We start from the raw sequence: 22,742 nt of genomic DNA on the forward strand, positions 1-22,742 counted from the left end.
CATATACATGTTTTAGCAACATTAAAACTTTAGACATAGATCGTTCTAATGTTGTAAACCTATAAGTTTATAAGGTTTTGAGCAGTTTATTCTGTACCCATGGTTAGTAATGTATAATTTGATATAATGCATTGCATATGAAAGCCTAGTATGTCAGCTGAATGAGACATTTTCCCTTTAAGGTGTAGCTGGAAAAAGAGACAAGTAGCATCAAATTCCTCAAACTAATCGTATCCCAGTATTTATTTATTTATTTATTTATATTCTTGTGGCTGACCGGTGACACATGACCTATATATGTTGCTCATTTCTACTATGTGGGCTAAATGTTTACTTGTAAATAAAAGTTAAACACGAGATGTCACAGACACTGTGACAGGGGTTTCCTACTCTTTTTGACACTTTGCTCACTGCCTCACACCATTTTCTGGAAGTGTCATTAACTTTCAGTGGGAAGCCAGTTCAGATAATGCCATATGCTATTTAGCATATCCATGACATCACTGCACTGTATTTGCATTCTAGCTAGTTCAGCCAGCTGTTTGCGTCTCTCCTACTCTCTGTGCTGACATATACTGTATTTTCATACAGGCAAATTTCCAATAAAGCTCTTCTCATTTACATATTTCTGCTTATGAGACAATGGAACAAGTGTGAAATAATGACAGGAATGTGACCAATTAAGACTCCCTCGTTAACAGGCAGCTAATTCCAAGATGCACTTCTGCACTGCTGAAATCCTGAGTTTTATAACCTTGACATCCTCTGACAAAAATTACCATATACTTATGTTACAGATAATGCCAATTTGGATATATTTACATGCAAAGTGATCACTTGAAAGAAAGTAAAATGGCTCAGCTGCGGTGCGGACAGCTGAATGTGCTAGTGCCACTCAGCGAGCGCAAAGAGTTGTGCCTGCGGCAGAAAAGCAAGAGCCCGTGCTCATGGGGCAGCCCTGCAGCCCAGTAGTAAAATAAATGTACTTATGTACTTTTCACAATTCCTGCAGCCCTTAGAGACAGGCTTGTAATAAAATGCTTTATGAACAAAACCTGAATTAAACGCGGCCGCTAATATTAGCAGGCATGTGTTTGTGTACTTGAGATAATTACGTCCAGTTGTGTAAATTCGGCCATATTGTCATGATGCTTTGTAGCTTTCGACATTTTTCATCACTACAAGGTGATTTGTCTCTCTAATCACCGCGCAGTTTGGGCGTTACACAGACACCCAGAGCAGTTGAACTCCACCCCACCCTCTTCACAAACAGATGTTTCCTAGAAGGCTCGTGTTGTCCGTCAATCAAACGCGATCCTGTAATTCTGCCTCCAATCCCGTCATCAGCTGTCTCAAAAATATACTCCCAAGATGAAAAGATCCCAGCATTGTATTGCCCCATTACCACTGTGTAAATATTACATGTTTTCCCTGGATATGCTAGTTAGCATTACTTCCACCTTGTGGCTTCATTATTTTTGAAACGCTCGATGATTGCACGGCATGACCTAGTTCTGGGACTCTGTCTCTGTCACTGTCTTTACTTTCTCACTTCTCTACTTAATTTACTCATTCTATGTGTCTCTCTTTTTTTTATGCCCTCTCTACAGCTCCACCTCATTTTCTTTTCACACTGAATCTGTCTACCTCCTTTTTTTGTCATTTATTCATTGTCTTTCTCCATTTACTGCCTCAGCATTGCCTTCATCCTTTTAGGCTGCCTCTGTTCTGCCTCTGTGTTACTCATCCTCCTTCTCTCCCATGTATGCATTCTTTATTTCTCAATTTGTCTCTCTTCCACAGCCTATTATTATTTTTCTCTGTTCTCACCCCCTCTCCTTCCCCCCTCTCTCTTGCTCTCTCTACCCCTCCCTTCTTCTCCATGTTTTTATTCCTCTCTACCAGCACCACGTGTGCCACGGAGGGAAACATCGCGAGCAGTGGTCCCTGCTGAACAATTACCATGCAAAGCAATCCAAATAGAGATGTTTGCCGAAAACAACATGTGTGTAATTACTGCTTAATGAGGCCCTTGTCTCAGGCAGAATGCCCAATTAGACTGCCGATGAGAAAGTGATGCCAAGGCCCGGTGAAGAAAGAGAGAAAAGATGGGGCAAAGAGGAGTAGGCAGGGAGACAGAGAAGTGGAAGTAAGGAGGTTGCAACATGGAGAAAAGGGTGTCGAGGATGAGAAACACGGGGGAAAAAAGGGAGCAAGGGGAACATGAGAAACTGTGAAAAAAGAAAGGAGGTGGAAAGAAAGATGGAGAGACTGAGGGGAAAGGGGAAAGATGAAGAGAAAGGAGAACGAGAGAATTTCTGCGGTGTATATGTGCAGTAATGGCAGAGTTGATAGCATTGAGCCGAGGATAAATTGGCATATTAAGTGGGAGAGTGAGGAACTGCTAAGGAGAGCTATCAAAAGGAGCAAGAGGAAAGAGCTTTACATTGCAGTCTGTGGGCAGCCATGTTGAAGCACAAAATGGTTGACCTTTCTGGGCAGTTTGAGCCTTTTTTTGGTGAATATTGCATTACGGATGTAATTGGTGAAAATAAACATTATCTCACTTCATTTGTTCCTTCAGAGCGGGGCAGAAACAAACGCCGTCGAGGATTCGCTCTCGAAGAATTCACGTGGCAGAATTAGCTGTAATGAGAGCCGTGGCGGCGTTGGCGGGGTTGAAAATGCCATTGTTCGGCGACTACAGTCGCTTTTCACCCGAGAGAATCTTATTCTGAAGAAGCTCTCGGAATGGCTTTATGTCACCAGCGATATCAAAGTGGATTTCAATGGAATGAAATTGCTCAGTTAGGCGATGACAGGAGGCTTTCATGTGCGGAGTGAAGAGTTTATTGCAGCTATGTCACCAAGGTCAACATTAGTTTGGCCCTCTCAGCGAGCTGCAGTCACTTCCCGCCGCAGTTGGGTCAGATGATCGACACCGGCATGCTTGATTAAGCAAATTAGCAGCTTTGGCGTGTGGCATTGAACAATTATCAGTTTAATGTGAAGATGAGATGTCAGGTTTTTTTTCCAGCTGCTGCTGCAGTGATGTTGGATTAATCATGTCAGGTGTGAACGAGGCTTAAATGCACCTCTTGTGTCAGTTTCATGTTTTCGTATGAATTGAATCATTAGAATAACCAAGTGAATCCTCACCAGGGTTTCCACAGTATGCATCGTTAGCCAAGCATTGCCCCGAGGCAGGAACTCATTCCCCCGTCCTTTCTCCTACAATAATGTACAGTAATTTCTCTTTCTCACCACTCACACGCTCATTTGCTTCGACTTTTTCCTGTCTACCAGCGCAGATATTAGATTTCCCCCTCAGGAATTCTGCCCATTTCCGTCCATTAGTCTACTTATTTGGTCACTGTTTTTGAGCAGGTATATGTTATGATCCATTTGCGTCCACTCATATCCAGTGCGTGTCTATTTTTCAAGGCTTTGGTCGCTTTCTTTGCCGACACAAAGCAGACCACCCGAAATGAAAAGGGCCTCCCATATCTTCACATCTGAGGAATTTGACATGGAGTGCTGTGTAGTTTGATCGTGTTTTTTCTCCTGTCTGTTCCCGAGTCGACTGCGCAGTCATATCGCCAAGAACGACCTCCATCAACAAACAAAATAGAGGGAGCTTTATTTGACACATTGAGTTTCTACGTGTATGTGTTCACGTGCAACATTACCCGCTCCAGTCAAGGTTTTTTCTATTTGCCGCAAGTGCGTGGTGACAAACCTTGATGCCTTTGGAAGCCAAGAACATTTACCAACGCTGCTCTTAACGTGGTCACAGCTTCTCAGTCACCTTGGCACCACACAGGTTCGTTACCGAGTCGTTTGTGGCGGCTGAATCTCATTTCCGCTTGAGCTAAAAACAGAATCCGTCTGTGGTTTTTTTCTTTATTCGTAGCGCACTCGCAGTTGATCTCGATGGGGAATTCTTAAGGGATTTAGCTCAGTAACATGCTAGACATGAAGGCTAGGCTAGCATGTTGCATGAAACAACTGGTGACCCAGTGTTGCTTCCCAGCACCCCCGTGGGTCAAAAGTAATTTGTTGTTATGTGAGTCCTAACCCCATGACAAGCAATGTTTTGGCACCTGCAGCAAGCGATCCTTCATTGCCTGATTAGCTCAAATCTAAAGACGAAGCATGCCCTCATTGTGCTACACACACACACGCACCGACACACATGTGCAACCCTCTAAGCCAGGCACACTTTACTAAGCACTCACAGATTCACCCGCACTCATTCTTTCTCGCACACACACAGCACAGCCCAGAGGGAAAAGCCCATCTCTCGTCACTTTGCTCATGTAGCCTAATTACCGGCCCGCTGACGAAACAGTAATTACCCATGCTGCCATGCCACCACGAGGTTTAACCAAAGTGACAAAGTCATTAGTCTCACACTTCAGGCCACCCGTAAAGAGCTTTTCCTCTTTAGTACCTCTTTCACAGACCCACCACCCTTCTTTTTAAAAAAAAGCCTCTTCTTACATACAATGTTTATTTCTTTTTTCTGTTCACAGTTTGATGGTGACAACATGTACATGAATGACAATAACCAAGAGTTTCGGTCACCAAACCAGGTAAGATCGCCCACGTCTTTTCCTGTAAGCCCTGCAGACTTAAATAAATAAATGTCTGAGTAAGCTGATGTCACCCTTTAACAAGAAGAGTTTATGGATTGTTATGTTTGGGTGTAGACTGGAAAATGTGAAATGTACACATTTCTCAGTGAAGAAAAGTGGAAAATGGACAAACAAACCATGTGGTTAGCATGAGAGGAAAACACCAGTCAAAAGTGATGTGTCGCCTTTTTACCGCCACTGATGTGGGCACATTTCCAAGTTATGCTTTTGTCTCTGTGGAAATTCTGAACATTAATAAAAAAATGATTATGTCCACCAGTTTCTTTCTCATAGGCCTGCATCAGAAATGTTTTCATCATTTGATGTGACAGTCAGTGTGTTTCACAAGGTTTCAGATCAGATTTAAATGTTAAATATATGATCGGAAGGTTTGATTCTAGTTAAAAGTTCAAATTTTTATATCTATTTAACGTCAGATGGATTAATCCATCTGTCCTCACAGTTTCAGCCCACTGAACCAGACAATTATGGCTAAACCAGCAGTAATAGTTTACAATTGCAAGCTAGTTGGATCTCTGGTCCCAGTCGCACATAGACTCAGTGAATAAGACAGGATCGGTGCTGAGTGCTCCCAGCTGGTAGATGGGAACACATGGCTTGGACATATGGCAGAAGTCAGAGCTCCAGGATTTGTTGATCCAGCAGCAAGGTCTTCATGTCCTGACAAAACACGATGAGGTGGAAGCTCCACGTCAATTAGCGCTTTTCCAAATAAGTCAGGCCAAGGACAGCAGGAGCCATACACACCTTCAATCACACACAGACGTAGACACGCACAGGCACACACTGTTTCATATAAACATACTCATTTACTGTAAAAGGAAGTAACACGTTTTCTGACACAAATTCACAAGTTATAAGCTCACGTGCAAGAAGCTGTGTAGTTTCAGCCGTGTGAAAATCGTGCACTTTCTAATATGGGCATAGCGCCGGTAACTGTGAAAGCACACTGACATAATGCGTTGCCCCCATAAGTATCAGCGTAACAATCATAACTATTAAACCACTATCCCAAGATTAAGGGTCAGTTCACCCACTTTGCAAAGCATAACTTTTTGCCTATTCCTGTATGATGCAGAGAGGCATTTTCCCAGATTTTTAAAAAGAGGAAGGCACAATGAGGTCTAATAATTGAAAATCTGAAAATTCCATCAGAAATAAAAACCAGCTTGTCTGCAATTATTTCAGGGGAGACCCGCCCATTTTTGCCAAGCTCATGATGCAGCATGCCCATGGACATGATTTATGATTTCTCTGTTCAGACTTTGAGATGTAACCTACATCCTCCTCCCAAAAACAAAGTTGATAAAAAATACATAATTCAATAAGGAGAGATCACTAGAAGATATACAACTATCAAATTTGGCAATTAGTCTCTGATGGCCCATCACAGCAGAATGGAATCCAGCAATAGAAACTTGGACAGGACCCCACCAGAGTCTAGCTGATGGTGGTGTTGAAGATACAAATGGAGCACTGACTGACTGACTTGCTTGAGGTGGAGGAGTGGGTGCACAAAAGAGTCCACATGGGATAATAAAGATGAGCAGTGCGATTTATAGTACGCAGAGTGGAGGCAGATTGATTTGGAGAAGGCGGGCGAAAAGATGATTGGACTAGAGCAGTGATGTCAGCATTGAGTTTTACAACACGGGAAAGGGGAAGCGATGTGAAGAACAGACTAGCAGCCAAACACCTGGGAAAACGGACAGATGAGTGAATGCAGATCTTTCTTTGCCTAAATGTTCAAGATAGATATAAAAACTTTTTCCTGGGTATTCCAGATCATCTAAGATTGGTGCTTTAATCTGTTTTTCAAAGTTTGCTTTTAATTTTTTTCTAATCTTGTTTTGTAAATTGTGTAACTGACCCTTTAAAAGTTAATCTAATTATACACCAACCCCTCTCAAAACATGCCTCTATTCTGACAGCGCTTTGAAGAAGTAAAGATCCAGCAAAATGCCCTCACTTTCTAAAAATGTGCTTAGTCTCACGATGTAACATTTAAATTGGGCCTTTTGATGAAGAAGAACATATGTACGTGCTCTTAAACACACCCACATATATACCCATAAACCCGTACACACATGTTCCCATAAAAACCCCTCACACATGCATTCACACGCCATCATCCTATAGCCCTAAGATTGTCTTTCCTTTGATGTTGGGATTGAGTGACTATAGTGAGAGGTCGAGCAGGAGCTTTAACAGCTTATTGTCTACTTACAGCACACATCGGAGACCACGACGTCCATCGCTGTTAGCTGCATTTCCAAATCTGCCCTAATTATGTCACTTATATGCATTTGCTTGTGCTAATTGGGATAAATGTCCAGCTTTGTAGTTTCCCAGCTGCAGCGGTCATATGTCAATCACCAACACCCACTCCAGGTCTGCAGTGTTGTGTCAACAAATACCTTCTTAGTGGATAAGGCAATTTGGGCTTTTCAAAACATGTCAGTTGCAGCTCTGTCGGTGCTGTCAAATAGACTCTTACACACCAGTTCTGAATAGCACTCTGAACACAGAGTTCACTGTTTGGTGCCTGATCCTTTAATAGAGAACATTAAACGTGAGATTTCAAAGAGGATGTGCACCTTTTGCTCAGGAGCTAATGGTTGCAAGGGGTTTTTAGCACATTTAATATACTATATTATGCTAAAAAAACAATAAAGGTGTGACCATTGTGTGAATTTTCTCTCTCCCTTGCACTCTCTCTTTTTTTTTAAACAACCATCCACTACTTAACTCCCGTATTAGTGTTAAATATTTGCTGCTTTTGTCACCTAATAGCTAATATCTTTAGGTCTTGGATTGATGATCAAGTAATACAAGCACTAAAAACATGATACATTGAGCTTTTTTAGGGGCTATTTTCTTACTAATAACAAAAATAATGATAAAAATGAACCCCTGCTGAGAACTACCTGACTGGCATTTTTCAATAGGGAAGTTTTCTTTAGTCTAACTACATAAAAGCTTCCCTTAACAATTTTGCGAGGGCTGTCCAAATCATTATATTTTAGCTGAGTTGTGTAGTATTTTATTCGTACACTGACATTTCAGAAGAGGTTAACCCATGTATTTCTTCAAAGCCATAACATGCAGGGAATGTGTCTGCATTTTCTTTTTGCAAAATTCGTTCTAACCGCTCGCTGTGTATACAAGTCAATCATTTCCCAATTGACGCTTATGCATTAGCTGTGCGGCGGTTTGTTACATGTGGTTTTCTTTTGAAGTGAAATCAGGCAAATTAAAGATTCAAGTATATATATGATAAATATATATGATTTTCTGCGTCGGGTTGTAGCGGTGATTACTGTGTAATAAAGAAACCCAGAATAAATATATTCAGTATATTCGTAAACAATAATCACCAATCATAAGGAGTATATAACTTTTTAAAATGCTTTCCCTACTTTCTAAGATTTAAGCAATCCCCAGCTGTGAGTGTAAAAAAAATATGGGCTTCCTGTTACTTCTTTTCTATTTATTCTGTGTGAATAGCACAGTAGAGACTGATATTCTTTGGTCTTGTGGACAATGCTCAGAAATACTCTACCCTAACAATTGGTAAAGCTTTTTGTGAAAGAAGCCCATAAGCTTTAATGCAGGTTTTAACACTGCAGTAAGATACCCAGCCAAGCCTTTACATGATGTGCGCCTGTGAAAAAGGTGCATGTAGCCAGAACAGAGACTCCTTTGTTTGCATGTCTGGGGTCTTCCACGGCGTACACACTGAGGTAAAAGTCCAACACGGCCAGACGATTGCATTACATATAACATCTCTGTGCTTTTTTAAAAGTGAAAACCACAAATCAGAAACAGTTATGATGGGGCAGCTCACTGTATGCCTGGACACAGTCCACTCAAGCAAGATGTTTTCAAGGCTTTAAATACTGTATGCGCTCTGTACAAAATATGCATGCATACTGCACACATGGGCAGTTTGATGACATTAATATTTTCCATGTGGTTTTTCCTGTTGCGATTTCAGCTTAAAAGCAAAAGTGTGGGTGGGTTATTATGTTTACTGGCTTTGCTTGTATCTGCCCACACACACAAAGCTAAGTCGATAGTTTGTAGAAATAAAGATTATGAAATATCTCAATTATACCAATTAACTAAAACATGTTTGTGTAAGCAATAAGGAGTTTTAAATCACTTTCCTGGCTCCAGACCTCCAGCGTGCCATATGTCACATTTCTTCTTTTTTTTTTCTTTTAGTTAAACATACGGACATCTAGTGGGCGCTTATTGACTGCTAACTCCCCAGCTATAAAAACAATGAGCCAATCAGCCAATTTTCTGACTGGGGTTAAAAAAAAAAAAGAAAAAGTTAATATTGTTTACAGAAATTCCTAAATCAGCACTTTTTTTCCTTCCCAGAAATGTGAAAGTGTTGCTTTGAACAATAATTACTGCAACTTCTGTGTTAACTGAAAGTGACAAAAATATGACAATCTCTGCTGGAGGCAAAATAAACCCCAACTCAGAAAGAAAAACTGTCGAATTTCAGTCTTAATAATATAATGAAAATGGCAGCGTGCTAATATCAGCCGTGTATATGTAAAATAATGCTGGTTGCACTGTATATTTTTGCAGCACTGTAACAGCGGCATGGGAACGATCACAGCCAAACCAAAATGGCTTCCTTCACCCACGCCAACACAAATTCTAATTTTGTATAAAGAGAAGTGCTCTTGATTTGGATTCATATCAGCCGGATCAGTCTGCAGGATTTCACTGACTTTTACGTTCATGTATATTTCTCTAGATTTTTTGCACACCTCCCCTCGCCCTAAAGTGTAATAAGAGTCTGTGTGAAGAAGTCCATGTGTGTATACGTGCATGCTGAAGATGAAGCCAAAATCTAAAGATAAGGAAGGAAAATTTATTTAGAGAAATATTAGAGAAGGAAAAAATGAGCCAGTGGCATGGGGTTGAATGGGGGGGGGCATACTTGTTGCATTGTATCCCATTGCAAAAGACAAAGCTTTGGGGCCACTAGTCCTTGGAGAAGCAGCAAGTTTCAGCCTGTTTATGCCACTGCGTTTTTGGCTTCAAGGTGTCTCGCTGAGCTGCGCGTCTCTATTGATTTAGCTGACTTTAAGAGAACAGTGGCTGATGGTCGAGATCAGAATAGAAATCTAACTTGTTGGATGCAGACTCGCTCTTTTTCCTCTTCATCCTTCTTTTTCAGGCTATAGTTCAGTCTGTTTATTTTTGTATATTTCTTAAGTCTGCCACTCCACCCAGCGCCTTTCTCCTGAAACTGTATTGCTTTCACACATGTGGACTTGACTAAGCTTCATATGCACAAACTGGTATGTCCACAGTCGCTTTGGATTCACTTCAGTTCAGCTCCGTGAAGATTTGTTGGCTTTATGGTTTGGTCAATAAGGATTTTGTTAAAGCACTTTGGCAGAGTTATTATACATCGCATTTCAAACCACTTTTCTTTTTTAGAGAAATGAATTTTCTTTAAAAAATAAAAGTGCTTTGTCTACCTTAAAACTTAAGTTAAATGCTACATTTGTTTATTACTTGTAATGCAAAAGTCAATCAAATGAGTAAATTTAACTAAGCACAGAACATAAGTTTAGTGCATGAATAACTTTAACAGTTATGTGAAAAAGAACGTTTTGACAGGACTCTATGCAATCCTGTTGATGACTAAGTACACCCTTACTGCTTTCATCTAAAGTGAGAAAGTAAGTAGCAGCCAGATGTTGAAATCAAATTCACTTGATTAATTGATAATCAGCAAGCAATGCTGCAGTTATCATGTTAAACAATAAAATTCAATACATTTGGAAAAAAACAGAACAGGTATGGCTTGTTTGGAAGGTTTGCCAGGAGAAAGCGTCTTGTCTGTAAAAAAAAAAATCACAGCATGGCTTAGATTTGAATCCGAACAAATCACGAGACTTATGGAACAACACCCTTTTGGCAGAAGAGACCAAAGTCAAGGTGTTTGACCAGAGTTCACAGCTCCCCGTTTGGCAAAAACGAAAGACACCGTATTAGCACAAATACCTCATGCAAACTGTCAAGCATGGTGATGGAGGGGTGATGATTTGGGCTTGCATTGCAGTCATTGGACTGGGGCATTTTACAGTTAATGTGTCAACCATGAATTGCTCTGTATACCAAATTATTCTCAAGTCAAATGTGAGGCCATCTGTCTGACACCTGAGGCTTTGCTGAAACTGGGTCATGCAATAGGACAATGATAGCAAGCGCAGCAGCAAATCTGCAACAGAATGACTGAATAGATAAAGAAAGCTGTGCATAAACTAACACCTGTAAACCTCAATACAACTAAGATACGGTGTAAAGAGCAGTGGGCCAAAATTCCTCCACAAAGGTGTGACTGTGATAAAGTCTTACAGAAAACAATTAGTTCAAGTTATTGCTGCTAAACGTCTTTCTACAACCCACTGAATCGTGGGGTGTACCTAGTTTTTTACAGGACCACTTATAGTCCCGTTTAAAACCTTCTCTTTCATATTAATGTATATGAGGTTTGGTGTCTGATATGTGGATTTTATTCTTGCGGATACATTTTAGCCTTACTCATAAAATGCACACTTGCAGTTTTTGCTGTATTGCCAGCAGCTACATTCACATCAGGATCAGCGCTGACCAATAAAAGAAGTATTTGAAGTACCGTAAAAGGACAGAGTGTGGGGAACGGTTAAAGTGGACATTTCTTCATTTTGATCAGGGAGAAGATGGAAATTATCTGAGATAAATGTATAAATGATGAATAGCAAAACCTCATCAAGTAACAAAGGAAGGCTTTCTGAGTGAAATTAGTCCAAATGCATTGCTTGCTAGGAAGTATGCATATCGCTTCTCTGAGAGAGCTTAAAGGATTAACATTTTAGCAAATGTGCTCATTCACTTTCTTGGCTAGAGTCAGATGGGAAGATTGATACCGTTATAACTTCTGCTGAGTAAATGTGAAGCCAGACACTAAGTCTAGCTTTTTCAAATGAAATCAAAAGTAGTCTGGCACATAACCCCCATTAACAACATTTTTTTAAAATAACTTTAATTATCACGTTAAATAAATGAACTATATCTTAACAATTAGTTAATTGAGCTTTGAGTCTGAGGTGCTGCCAGATTTTATTTCCGGTATTCTCCCAAATTAAAAAAGGGGATAGCTCTCTTAAAAACATCTAACATGATGATATTTTGTCAATCAGTCAGTCGAGCTCCAGATGTTGTTTGCTCTGTATAGAACCAGCGCTCCCTCGCTCTATTTTCTCTACCTCTATATTTCTCTCTCTCTCTCTCTCCTTCTTTCTCTCTGAGTCAGAGATACCTCAGTACACCCTGGCACCGAACACCCAATGTGGGCGATGCTGATGTGAAAAGGCACCGTTACTTAATAGTGACTCACAGTGCACCATTATACCCCCACCACCATGACTGCAAACTCTTCTCACTTCGCAACGCTCACTCTCCCCACCAAGCTTCCCCTTATACTTCAGTCTTTCTATCGTCCATCCTTGCGTTCTTCCCCAGCAAGATGAAAAACAGGGGGACATTTGAGACAAAGGATGAAAAAATAAAAATTGAGGGTCTGGAAACGCCAACACGCATCTCACTTCTTCTTTAAAAGCTGCACAGAGCCGCCGGCAAGGTCGGCAGAACGAAGTAGAGATACATATTGCGCGGCGTGTATTTAAATTTCAAGAGAGCGTGCAATTTCAGTATCCTGAATTCAGGCGGAAAACAGCTATGAACCAGCGCTGAGGCGTCGATATCTGAAAACAATGCTGGAGAAACATCAGAGGAACATCCTCACAACATCCACACCCATGCTAGGAGGGATTGTAAGATACAGTTGGAACCAGGAATTGTTAGTTCTCTATGTAGGTCAGTACATGTCAGCCAATAAGTCCAATTACCATTGCTCTCTGAAATAGAATGGGCAGTGACCTCTACTCTGCTGTCATAGGACTGAAATGGATGGAAGGATGCCTCGGATATAAGTGATATATATTTTCATTCAGAATAATAATAAAAAAAGATAAACAGAGTCTAGAGTAGATGACAGGATGACAAATGGTTCCAGAAAAGGAGTCCAAAGTGATGTGAGAAAGTCAACATTTTCATTGTTGGAATATGAAGAGTTTAATCTATCATCTTTTGATATCGGAGGCTTTAAAGCACATCTAAACGATCCACTGTCACACTCTTTTTAGTGTACTCCCTCAAATAGTACAGTACATACCCCGCAGAAAGGCAGCACTCCCCGAAAACAGCAACTTATCAGCAGCAAGAGTGCACTCAATGATTCATACACTCTTTTAAGAGAACTTGAAACCTTGGCTCTATTTTGGTCCCGGCCTCTCTCCCTCTCTCTCTCTCTGTATATGCAGCACAACGGAGCACAGGGATTTAGTGGGACTAAGTAGTTTGATATTTCTATTGGTTTTCTGCATGTATTTCCACTCTCTCTTCCCTTTTCTCCTAGTGATCTTTCTCATCATATGGAGACCAAGGTCATGGCTGATTGAAATATAATAGAAGTGTAGACATCTGGCCTAATACTGTGGGAAGTTAAATCTATTTTAATGGCCCCTGCCGCAGTGGATTCTCTCTGATGCACTCTTGCGCTTCACTGACAGTAAATCACAATGTTCTCTTATTGCCCTGACTGGAATGAGGGCATAGAGAAAGAACAATGAGGGATCCACATCATTTGTTTTCACCCCTCCCTTGCTTTTTCCTCTCCTCTGTGCTCCTCCTCTTCTCCCCTCTCCACTCCGTTTGCGACTCATAAAGCAAGGGGCTTAAAGAGAGTGACATCATGAAAATAAAAATAAAGGGGATTATGGGCAAGCTATTGTGCCATATGTGATTACTGGGGCTTCCATGTTCCCTAGGGGAAGATGAGTGACTACGAGACAACATATTTTATTTATTTATACAATTCGCTCTAATGAATAAGAATAGGAAATGTGGCTGAGACCACTGTATTGTGCCCTTTGTCAGGAAAAAAAAAAATGAAGAAAAAGAACTGCAGCCCTGGTCCAAACATTAAAGAATTTTCTGCTTCTCTCTGTTGCAGTACAAAGATCACCCTTCATCTTTAACTGAGTTGTTTTTTCCCTTAAATCGAACTGACATAAATGTGCAGCGCATGGCCCTTTTTCACACCTTTTCAAAATACTTCCTTTGCGGCCGTGTTTTTAGAGTTCACGTACAATCTAGTACAGGTCCACCCACATCTGCAATGGAGAGTCAGGTCCTTTTTACCCACCTAAATGAGATCCATTTTGATGTGACATTTGAGAGAATTACCAGTGCATAGGGGAGCAGGGAGGAGGTTAGCTCACTCTTTAGCGATTGGTTGAAGCTTACCACAGCCCACCTGTCCTTTAGTGACGGACGTTGCCTATGACCCTGAGCTACTATTGGACGCGGTGAAATAGCCCCCCACACACACACTTCACTTATCCCAGTTCTTTCTTTCTGTCAGTCAACCTGGTGGGTCTGCTATTCCATTCTCCTTCTATTGTACTTCGCTGTCTGCTTTTCTTGATACATCACCCAAATGGAGTTCCTTGGCGTTTAAAAGCCAGGTCAGATAGCCTCTGTAGACCCCGCAGACTGCCGCTGTAATGTTCACTTGTGTGGCACGCTTTAGCTCAAACACACATTGATGATGAGTTTGATTTCTGCCCTTTCTCAGTGCTGCAAGTTTCATCTTTGAAGGTGAATTTTAAAGATTTAGCATTGCCACCCGTCTATCTCGACCACACAGGGTGGACGTGAAAGCCGTTATATATGCATGGCCAGCTGTTGTTTGTCACCAAAACCGTGCTGCTCTGTCATTTTTAACAAAGAAGCATATGGCTGAATGACTTTCCATAGGACGCTTTATACTCATTCAAAGTTATCGAGTTTTGTAATGTATGTATGTACTGTTAAAAATAAAAATAAAGGAACACTCGCACAATTTTTAACTTTTACTTTTGGTGTTATTTTGAATCCAAGTCTCAAAGTGTTGATGATTAAGGTTTCCACTGACCATTGTCAGTTAAGATCTTAAACTTGGATATGTCATTCATTCAATTGCCGAAAGTGGATAATATTAAAAGAAAGACATCTAAAATGCTAACAGCAAAGTCCATCCAAGACAAGCCGCTCTTGTCTTTGGACAGTTCACCTCTTGTCAGCCATGACAGGCTCTCTGCATACTGTGCAACATTTTCATTTTCCAGTTTTTGATCAACATGTTATTGTTCCCGCAAGAGCTGTCTTCCACTAAACACCTACAAATGATTCCATCGCCGAGCTAATGACTTCATCTCCTCTTCTCAGCCATTTGGGTAAAGAAAACTTTTAGTTAAGCCAACTAACACATTTATGTTTAACGATAAGTTAATTACTGAAGATTGCTTGACAAACTGGAACTGTGTTTGGCTGCGTAATTTTTAACCTGCAAGTTTACACATAAAAGTGAAATTTTCAGTGTTGAGATTGTGTGCCAGTCTACTGAGAATTTAACAGCATCTGCTGTGTGCATAAACTGAGCAAACTCAAAAACATTGCATAAGGTAGTGACTGTTATGCTGAAAAAAATAATTCATTACTGTTCAACTAACTCTAAAGGGGGAAGTGCGATATCTTGAAACAGTCTGCAGCACAAGCAAGAATCAAATTAAATTAAAAAAAACACTTTGACCTTGAGAGCTGTTGTAGGGAGGGATCTGTTAGATTATAGCTTTCCATTGAGCCCCTTCAGCACTGTTGTTTCAGTATAAAAACTACCATAAGCTAACTAAAAGAGAAGTTAGCCGAATTCTCAGAGCATGCGTAGACTCACAAAAAAACCCTTTAGACGTATTCCTTTTGTACTGTCAGCCACTTGCCTGATCTCCCTGTTGGAGCTCAGTCTGGGGAGAGTTATTTTTTTTTCTCCTTATCTTTCCTCATGTTGTGCTTTTCCATGTTATACCCCTCTGACCTGTCTTCCCCATGTGATGTTTGTGTAATGTATGTATGGTCGGATGGGTAAGATAGCGCCGCCATTGCGTGCAATAGGTCGGCAGCCTTAACATGAAATTTCCCCTTGTGGGATTAATAAAGGTATATCAAATCAAATCAAATCTCCATCAGAACTCCATACAAATTTGAGTTGTGCAGCTTGCAGCTATGGGAAGGTGTTGTTGTCTGTGACAACTTGCAGTTATGAAGGCTATCTCTGAAGATATTACATGCATGGTTTGTTGTCTTCGCAGTGGTGCAGCTCCTGGGATGAGCTAATAGAGGGTATCAGCCGCACTTTAGAGTGAAAAGATTCATCTTAACCTGACCATCATTCACGGATTAGAACCTGAGGTCCAAAATGCCGTAGAGCAGGTTACAAAGACAAGCCATTTTCATATATTCATTACCTCTCCAAATCCAAAAGTCTGCTCCTGATCTCAGTAAATGCAATAAAGCACATTGTTTTCTAACGCTGATATGTATGAATCTACTATAGCGGAATATTTATTTAATATTTGCAACTGGCAACATTTTTTTCCTATTAAAAATAGAAATGGATCATATTATCTTGTATTAAATATTGAATTTAAGCAGCAAGTGTCCAGAAAAAGATAAGTAGAAGAAAGATTTAATACTGGCATGCTAAACTGTTTGTATTGTTATGTTTAATTGGATCACATATGTCTAAAGAAGAAAATGTAACACTGTACAAATTAATTTCATTTTTTAAAAACTACATTACAACATTTTATAAATGCTGTGGATAAATATTTAAGATCTGAACTCCTAAATACTTTGTTAATGTTACACTGGCAGCAATAATAAACACTCTAACAGGCTTCAGAATATAGAGAATCATTCTGGTTCCTGAATTATTTTAGTAACGGGAAAAACCCCCCATTTTTTTCATAAATCGCACCCTGTTTATGAGTGTGTGCTGGACGACTGCTGTATTCCTAGTGAGTTTCTGTGGGTGTACCCATAACCATAGCAAACCTTTTCAAAGTCAGACCATAAAACCTACCATCAGTTAGGCTTGATGGTCACTCTAAGTTTTTTGCATTTTGTATTCTGGATAAGTTTCCTCCCAGATGAATGTAGAGGCCAGATTTATAACTAGTCCGGTACCCGTTACATCAACAGATAGGTTTAACCTCCAACATTAGCGGTCTGGTGGTTTGTGTGAACAGAGTGGCCACGGATAGAGTCAAATGGCTGGCTTGAATTATTGTTTCATTCTGCCTCTGTTCACTACATATATTATAAGAGTCTGGACCGACATGAATGGAAACTGCAACTTAACTGGTTGGAGAAGGCATACAACCACAAGGCAGTAATTCTAGTTGTTTTCCAAAAAAAACAAGGAGTGGTTTAAGCATGATGATAGGCACTTCAGAGCCACAAGTCGCATCTGTGAACTTAGTTATAGAATGTGAAAAATAGGTGTTTTGATGTCAAGTCACAAGTGATGTACAAAAGAGATTTGGTACCATCATGTTTAACTCAAAGAATAAAGTTAGATTAGAAAAGAACCAATAGAATCCAAAGTAATGTCCTTGTCTTCAAAAATGACGGATTTGCTGAAATTTCACCTCTACAGAGGAGGGTGAAGGTTAGAGAGAGAGATGGCTGAATCAACATTTGGTGTTTCTTTTTGACCCGTCTCTCTTTTATCCACTCCTCTCCTTGTCCTGAAAGACAGTATATTTATGAATTATTTATCCATGTTGGAAAATGTTAAACTTGTGATGTCCTTGTCCTGTGTCTTATCTCCAAGGGCATCATAAGAAGCTGTAAAGAAAAAAAAAACATTTAAAAAGCAATGGAAGGCACAGTCATAAAATAGCCCTGACAGAATTCAAATCTTGGTACAGGCGTACAGTATAAATGACAACAGCAATGTTTCTTCTTACGAAGAAGAAATGTTCCAAATGCAAGATCGTATAGTAGCAGCATTAACTATTCAGCATCATTCGGGCTATTCAGTATTACTCATCCTGATATGGACAATCATACAGTAGATATTTTTGTTACTGATGAGGTAAAGTAAATTGAATTTCTTTCTAAAACTTAATTAATTGGGGATAGTTTAACCTCTATGCCTCTTATGTACCTTTTAGGGGGGTGCTTGAGGATGACAGCTACTCATTAATACCAAACAAGCCTCAAATTCCATCCTTGCATGAAGACACTTTAATGATACATTGGTAGGGCTGGACAATAACAACAGTAAACAGGTTAATGACACTTTGTTTGGTTTTTGCACTTTTTGCATTAGAATGTCGCTACTGGTACTTACTTTGGTGTTCATCCACCTATTTTCTTCTGCTTACCCAGCTCAGGGTCGGAGGTGGGGCTGGTGCCAGTCTCAACTCTCATACACCCTGGACAGTCTGTCACAGGGTTTAGACACAAAGGTAGAAGGTCATTCATGCTGGCATTAATATCCATGGACAATTTAGAATCACTGATCAACCAAACCCATGTTTTTGGACTGTGAGTACCTGGAGAGAATCCAAGCTTAGTGGAAACTTGCAAACTCCAAACAGAAAGGCCTCCTGGATTTGAACCCAGGACTTTCTTTATGTGAGACAACAACGGTAATGACCACAACACCATGCTGCTCTTTCTTAGATGTCACATCATGTCAGAACCTGTTCTCTAGTGACCTCTCCAGCCTTAGTTTTGTGCTTGGATGCTCAGACCATTGCCATTGTGCTGTATATGTACCGATAAGTCAAAAGATTATTATCCTATATGGAGTACAAAATGGAGGCTAACTGATTTATTTGTGTGCTGCTATTAGCTATTTTGCAGATTATTGTATTTATAACAGCTGTTAAATTAAAAATTAAACATTATAATGAAGACACAGGAGAAACACCCTTCAACCATGTTATGGTTGGACAAACCATTGCATGTTGTTAAATGTAGAGGTACTCATATAGTGTCTTTCTACTGGAAGTGTCAGTGTTCCAGTCACATATTCATCCACACAGCGCTTTTATCTATGCCTAATATCTTTCTAACATTTTCACACACTCCGATGCATACATAAGGAGAAACTTGGGATTCGGTATCTTGCTCAAGGATACTTTGGCCTGCGAACCAGAGGAGTTGAGAAATCGATCCACCAATCTTCCAACTTGTAGACTACTGTATATACAGCTGCCCCGAGTAGAGTTGGCCAGAGCATAAACAAGTAAATAAATAACTATGCGTAATAAATATTAGGTAAATCTGTTTGTGTTTCGTGTATCAGAAAGAAAAAAATATCGGCTGATGTATCAGAATATCGACTTTTTAAATCACCAGATATCGGTATCAGTATTAAAACTTCCATATGCATTAGGCTCTGGTGGAAGGTGCTAGAGTCATTTTAGAAGTGGGGGCTACACTGGCAGTCTGACCCTGGGAGTTGAATTCGCACTGCTCAGCTTCATGAATGTTGAAAACCAGAAAACCAACAAGAACGCTCTCGGTCATGCCCTTGGCCTGATAGACCACCAAAGGGTTCGGCTCGTCCACTAAAAACTGCTGTTTGATCTCTTGATGCACTCTTGTTGTTCTCAAAGTTCTTCTTGAACACTGTACTTCAAAAGCCAAAAAAAAGATCCTGGAATTTCAGTGAAATAAAGGTTAGCGCAATAACAGAAACAGCTGTGACTCACTGGGGTCTCATGAATCGGGCTTGTTTGCACATATCCTCACAGCGTTGGGTCCTGAGCAGGCTGGATCAACACTTTGGGGATTGTTGTGCAGGGAGGGCTTTTACCCTGGGGTGCTGAGCTTAGGTGTGTTTTTTTTTTTTTTTTTTAATCTTAGAGGTGGGTGATATATGTCACAGTAACATCCACATGAATGCCAAGACCCAAGGTTTCTTAGCAGAGCATTGCATTGAAACAAGACGGTCAGTTTTATTCACTTTACCTGTCTGTAGCTTTAATGCTGTCGCTGATCAGTGTGTATTCAAGTGAGTTTTGTTTGTATTGTTAGTAAATTAAATCTGCAGCATTTGTCTGTTAACCGTAATAAAAAATGACAACAATAATAAATGTTAGACAAGGAACAGACATTTGCACAACTTTTATCATGGGAAAAGAAATTGTCAGCGATAATATTTCTAAGCAAGCACCAAACAATGCGAGCGAGTGTTGTGAGAAAGAGAAAATAGCACATCATCCCCTGATGGTAAACATACTCCCTTTTATTATTATTATTTTCTCCCTAATGATAGTTCACATTATGAGACTTTTATCCTATCTTCAAGCACCAGTTCTGCTAGTGGGGACATTGTAGCTGTTCCTCAACATTTCTTGCCATTTGTTTGCTAAAAGTATTTGTTTGCAAGATGAATTGCTGCACTGGCAGGCGAGATGACAGCCTACACGAAGATGATATTGAATTGATTTCTGAAATGTTGCAGAACGGACTAGTTGATGTGTACCACGAGACATGAATAATAAAAATTCTATTAAAAAGCTCTTGAATGGCTGACAGTGGAATATTATTTGTGATGATTAATTTTCTTCAGTCATTATAAAGGGGAGTTGGCATCAGATTGCCTCTGACAAAATTGCTTTTCACTCCCTGGTGAATACCCTCTGTATGCTTTTTGAGAGCACAAAACCATATTTCTCAGCGCAATATTATGTCAAGATAGGCCCTGGAAAAGACATTTCTCATGTATCACCTTATTAGTGCCGTAAAATCTGTGCTGTTTTAACTGCTGGGGTCATTTGGTATATTCTGCATACATTTCACAATGACTCTGAGGTTTGACTAGTCCAGTTTTTTTCCTTCCATTTCTAAAAATATGATTGGCATTATAATTACAAGCTTATAAAATAGCCTCTAAGTGACTGTCTGTCAGTGGCGTTTTTCAACGTAATGAATTTGATTAACTGTATCTTAAAGGCGTGCAGGCTGACAGTTTGTTTCTTCAAAGCTGTCAGGATTTCTGAATTATTCTGTGCAACATCTGTTGTCTAACTCTAATTAATTTGCGGCGTACATTTGCGTTGAATGATTTCTTTAACTTTTGCAAGTGCGACAAAAATTTGCATTTCTAATTAATTTTATTTTCAGCAAAACACACTGAATCGACTGCCGCAGTTCAGCGGTGTCTGGAAGTGTCTGCACAAACAACATGGAAACAACAGAAATCAGCAGGTGCATTTAAAAGCTAATTATGAAGCTTTTTATTTACTCAGGAGCGTCTTTTGTTAGCTGTTTCCTTCCCCGGATGATTACTCAAGTTTGTTTTGCCATTCAAATGCTTTCTAATAGCACTGAAAGGGTTTTATTGATATTGTAACTAACTATGACACTGCTTTGACATGCAGGTACGTAAGCGTTCCGGGCGGAAGGATCGCCAATAGACAAGACCTGTCCTTGCATTTTTCTTTGTGTTTGTTGGTAGACTGTGTGCTGGGGGGGGAAACTAAAGTCTTATTGCGACTTTGTTCCCAAAATAAGTAAACGATCCCGTCGTGCCCTTTCCTCTTCATGCTCTTCTAAAAAACAGATTGCTTTTCTTCTGCTTTTTCAGAGCTACTCCAGTCAGGGCAGAGGCGGCAGTGGTGGCGGAGGAGGAGGAGCTGGGGACGAAGACTACGAGATCCCCCCCATCACACCGCCGAACCACGCCGACCCTTCTTTGCTCCACCTCATGGAGCACGAGTCAGGTTACCCCTTTCACTCCCTGCCACACAATGGCTTGCTCAACACCTACTCCTACCCCGAGCTGCCCGCGCTCATGATGTCCAACATGCTGGGTCAGGAAACTCACCTCCTCTCTGGGCCTATGCACTCGGTGAGTACATTTTTTTTTTTGTCCACCTTTTTAGCCACGGCCCTTTCTGCTCATGCAAGTCAAGCGCTGTGCCAGGCTATTAGTCTTTGTGGTCGGAGGATTGGAAGGTATCCAGCAAGTCAGCATGGAGAGCATTTCGTCTGAAGGTTTTACATGTTCTAGTCCTTTTAAGATCTTATGTGCTGCATCGAACAATATAAACTTATATAAACTGTAAGGCCACAAAATAACCAACTCTTCTGCGTGCTGCTCATGTTTTTTCATAATGGGAAAGCATTCTTCTATTAGAGTCATAATTAACTTGGTTCGAGGCCAAGGAAGCGGCGCTGAAGTCTGAGCAAGGCCAAAGTCTAAGCATAAATACAGAGAGCTGCTGCTTCCTTAACACCGAGACCACTGCAGCAGAACTTCTTTAATATCTGCACAGCTGCGCAAGTCAAAGATTTCATTGACTCGAAAACGAGCCAAGAAGGGATGGAGAAACTCATTGTTGCGCGTTTTCTTTCGTTACAATCAGCAAATCCAAAAAGGAGAGGGGTAAGGATGAGTGGGTGGGGGAGGAGGGGGAGGAGGGAGGGGATCCCTTGTCAGCTACTTTTTTATTTCAAAAGGACGCCGAGGACCTCCATTCTTCCCCTCAGTTAAAGGGACTTTCTCCCGTGTTAAACATGCTTCAGACTGAACATGTAAACACCCCCGGCGAACACATTCAAATGCTTTAATCATAGGATCGAATCAAATGAATTATAGATGGCCCGCGTGGTGAATTATTCAGCGTTATATACTTTCATCTGACATAAATATTACTTTTTTTTTCTCCGTGGCCTCCGTCATGAATATTTATGCTTTAATGTGAGCATCCGTGGCATTTATCCCCCGTTAATCAGGTCTTATGTGATTTTCAGAATCAAACCGCATAAGATGCAGACTCTTATTTTTTTTCCGTGGGTGGTAGCTAAGGCCTCCATTAAAGCCAGTCTTCAGGATTAGGTCACAATCCACTGGCTACTTTGCTGAATGTGCTCGGGTGCAGGAGGACGATGCCGCCGGCTCGTACGTCTGTCTGCTTTTTAGCGCGAGTGAACGCTCGAAACAAAGTGTTGATTAAGCTTTTAACGTGAGAACGCATACCCTGCGTCTAATGCGTGTGCACAGCACGTTTAAAGTTTATGTTACGTCCGTGCACATGTATGTTCAATAAAGCCTCCACCCCCCGTTTTTTTTTTTTTTTTTTTTTTTTTGGCCAGCAACAA

General features: G+C 40.5%; 1 protein-coding gene across 5 annotated transcripts in view; it reads left to right on the forward strand.

The window, feature by feature from the left end:
* The window catches only part of LOC116309790 (TOX high mobility group box family member 2-like), an 81,734-nt gene that overhangs the window by 36,173 nt on the left and 22,819 nt on the right, over window positions 1-22,742 (forward strand). For all 5 annotated transcript variants that reach the window (XM_039605003.1, XM_039605004.1, XM_031726491.2 and 2 more), the window contains 2 exons: window positions 4,536-4,595; window positions 21,226-21,489. In XM_039605003.1, the coding sequence (XP_039460937.1) occupies window positions 4,536-4,595; window positions 21,226-21,489 (324 nt within the window). The remainder of the gene's footprint in view (window positions 1-4,535; window positions 4,596-21,225; window positions 21,490-22,742) is intronic.

The sequence above is a fragment of the Oreochromis aureus genome, linkage group 20 (genome assembly GCF_013358895.1).
Source record: "Oreochromis aureus strain Israel breed Guangdong linkage group 20, ZZ_aureus, whole genome shotgun sequence".
NCBI classification, from domain to species: Eukaryota; Metazoa; Chordata; class Actinopteri; order Cichliformes; family Cichlidae; genus Oreochromis; species Oreochromis aureus.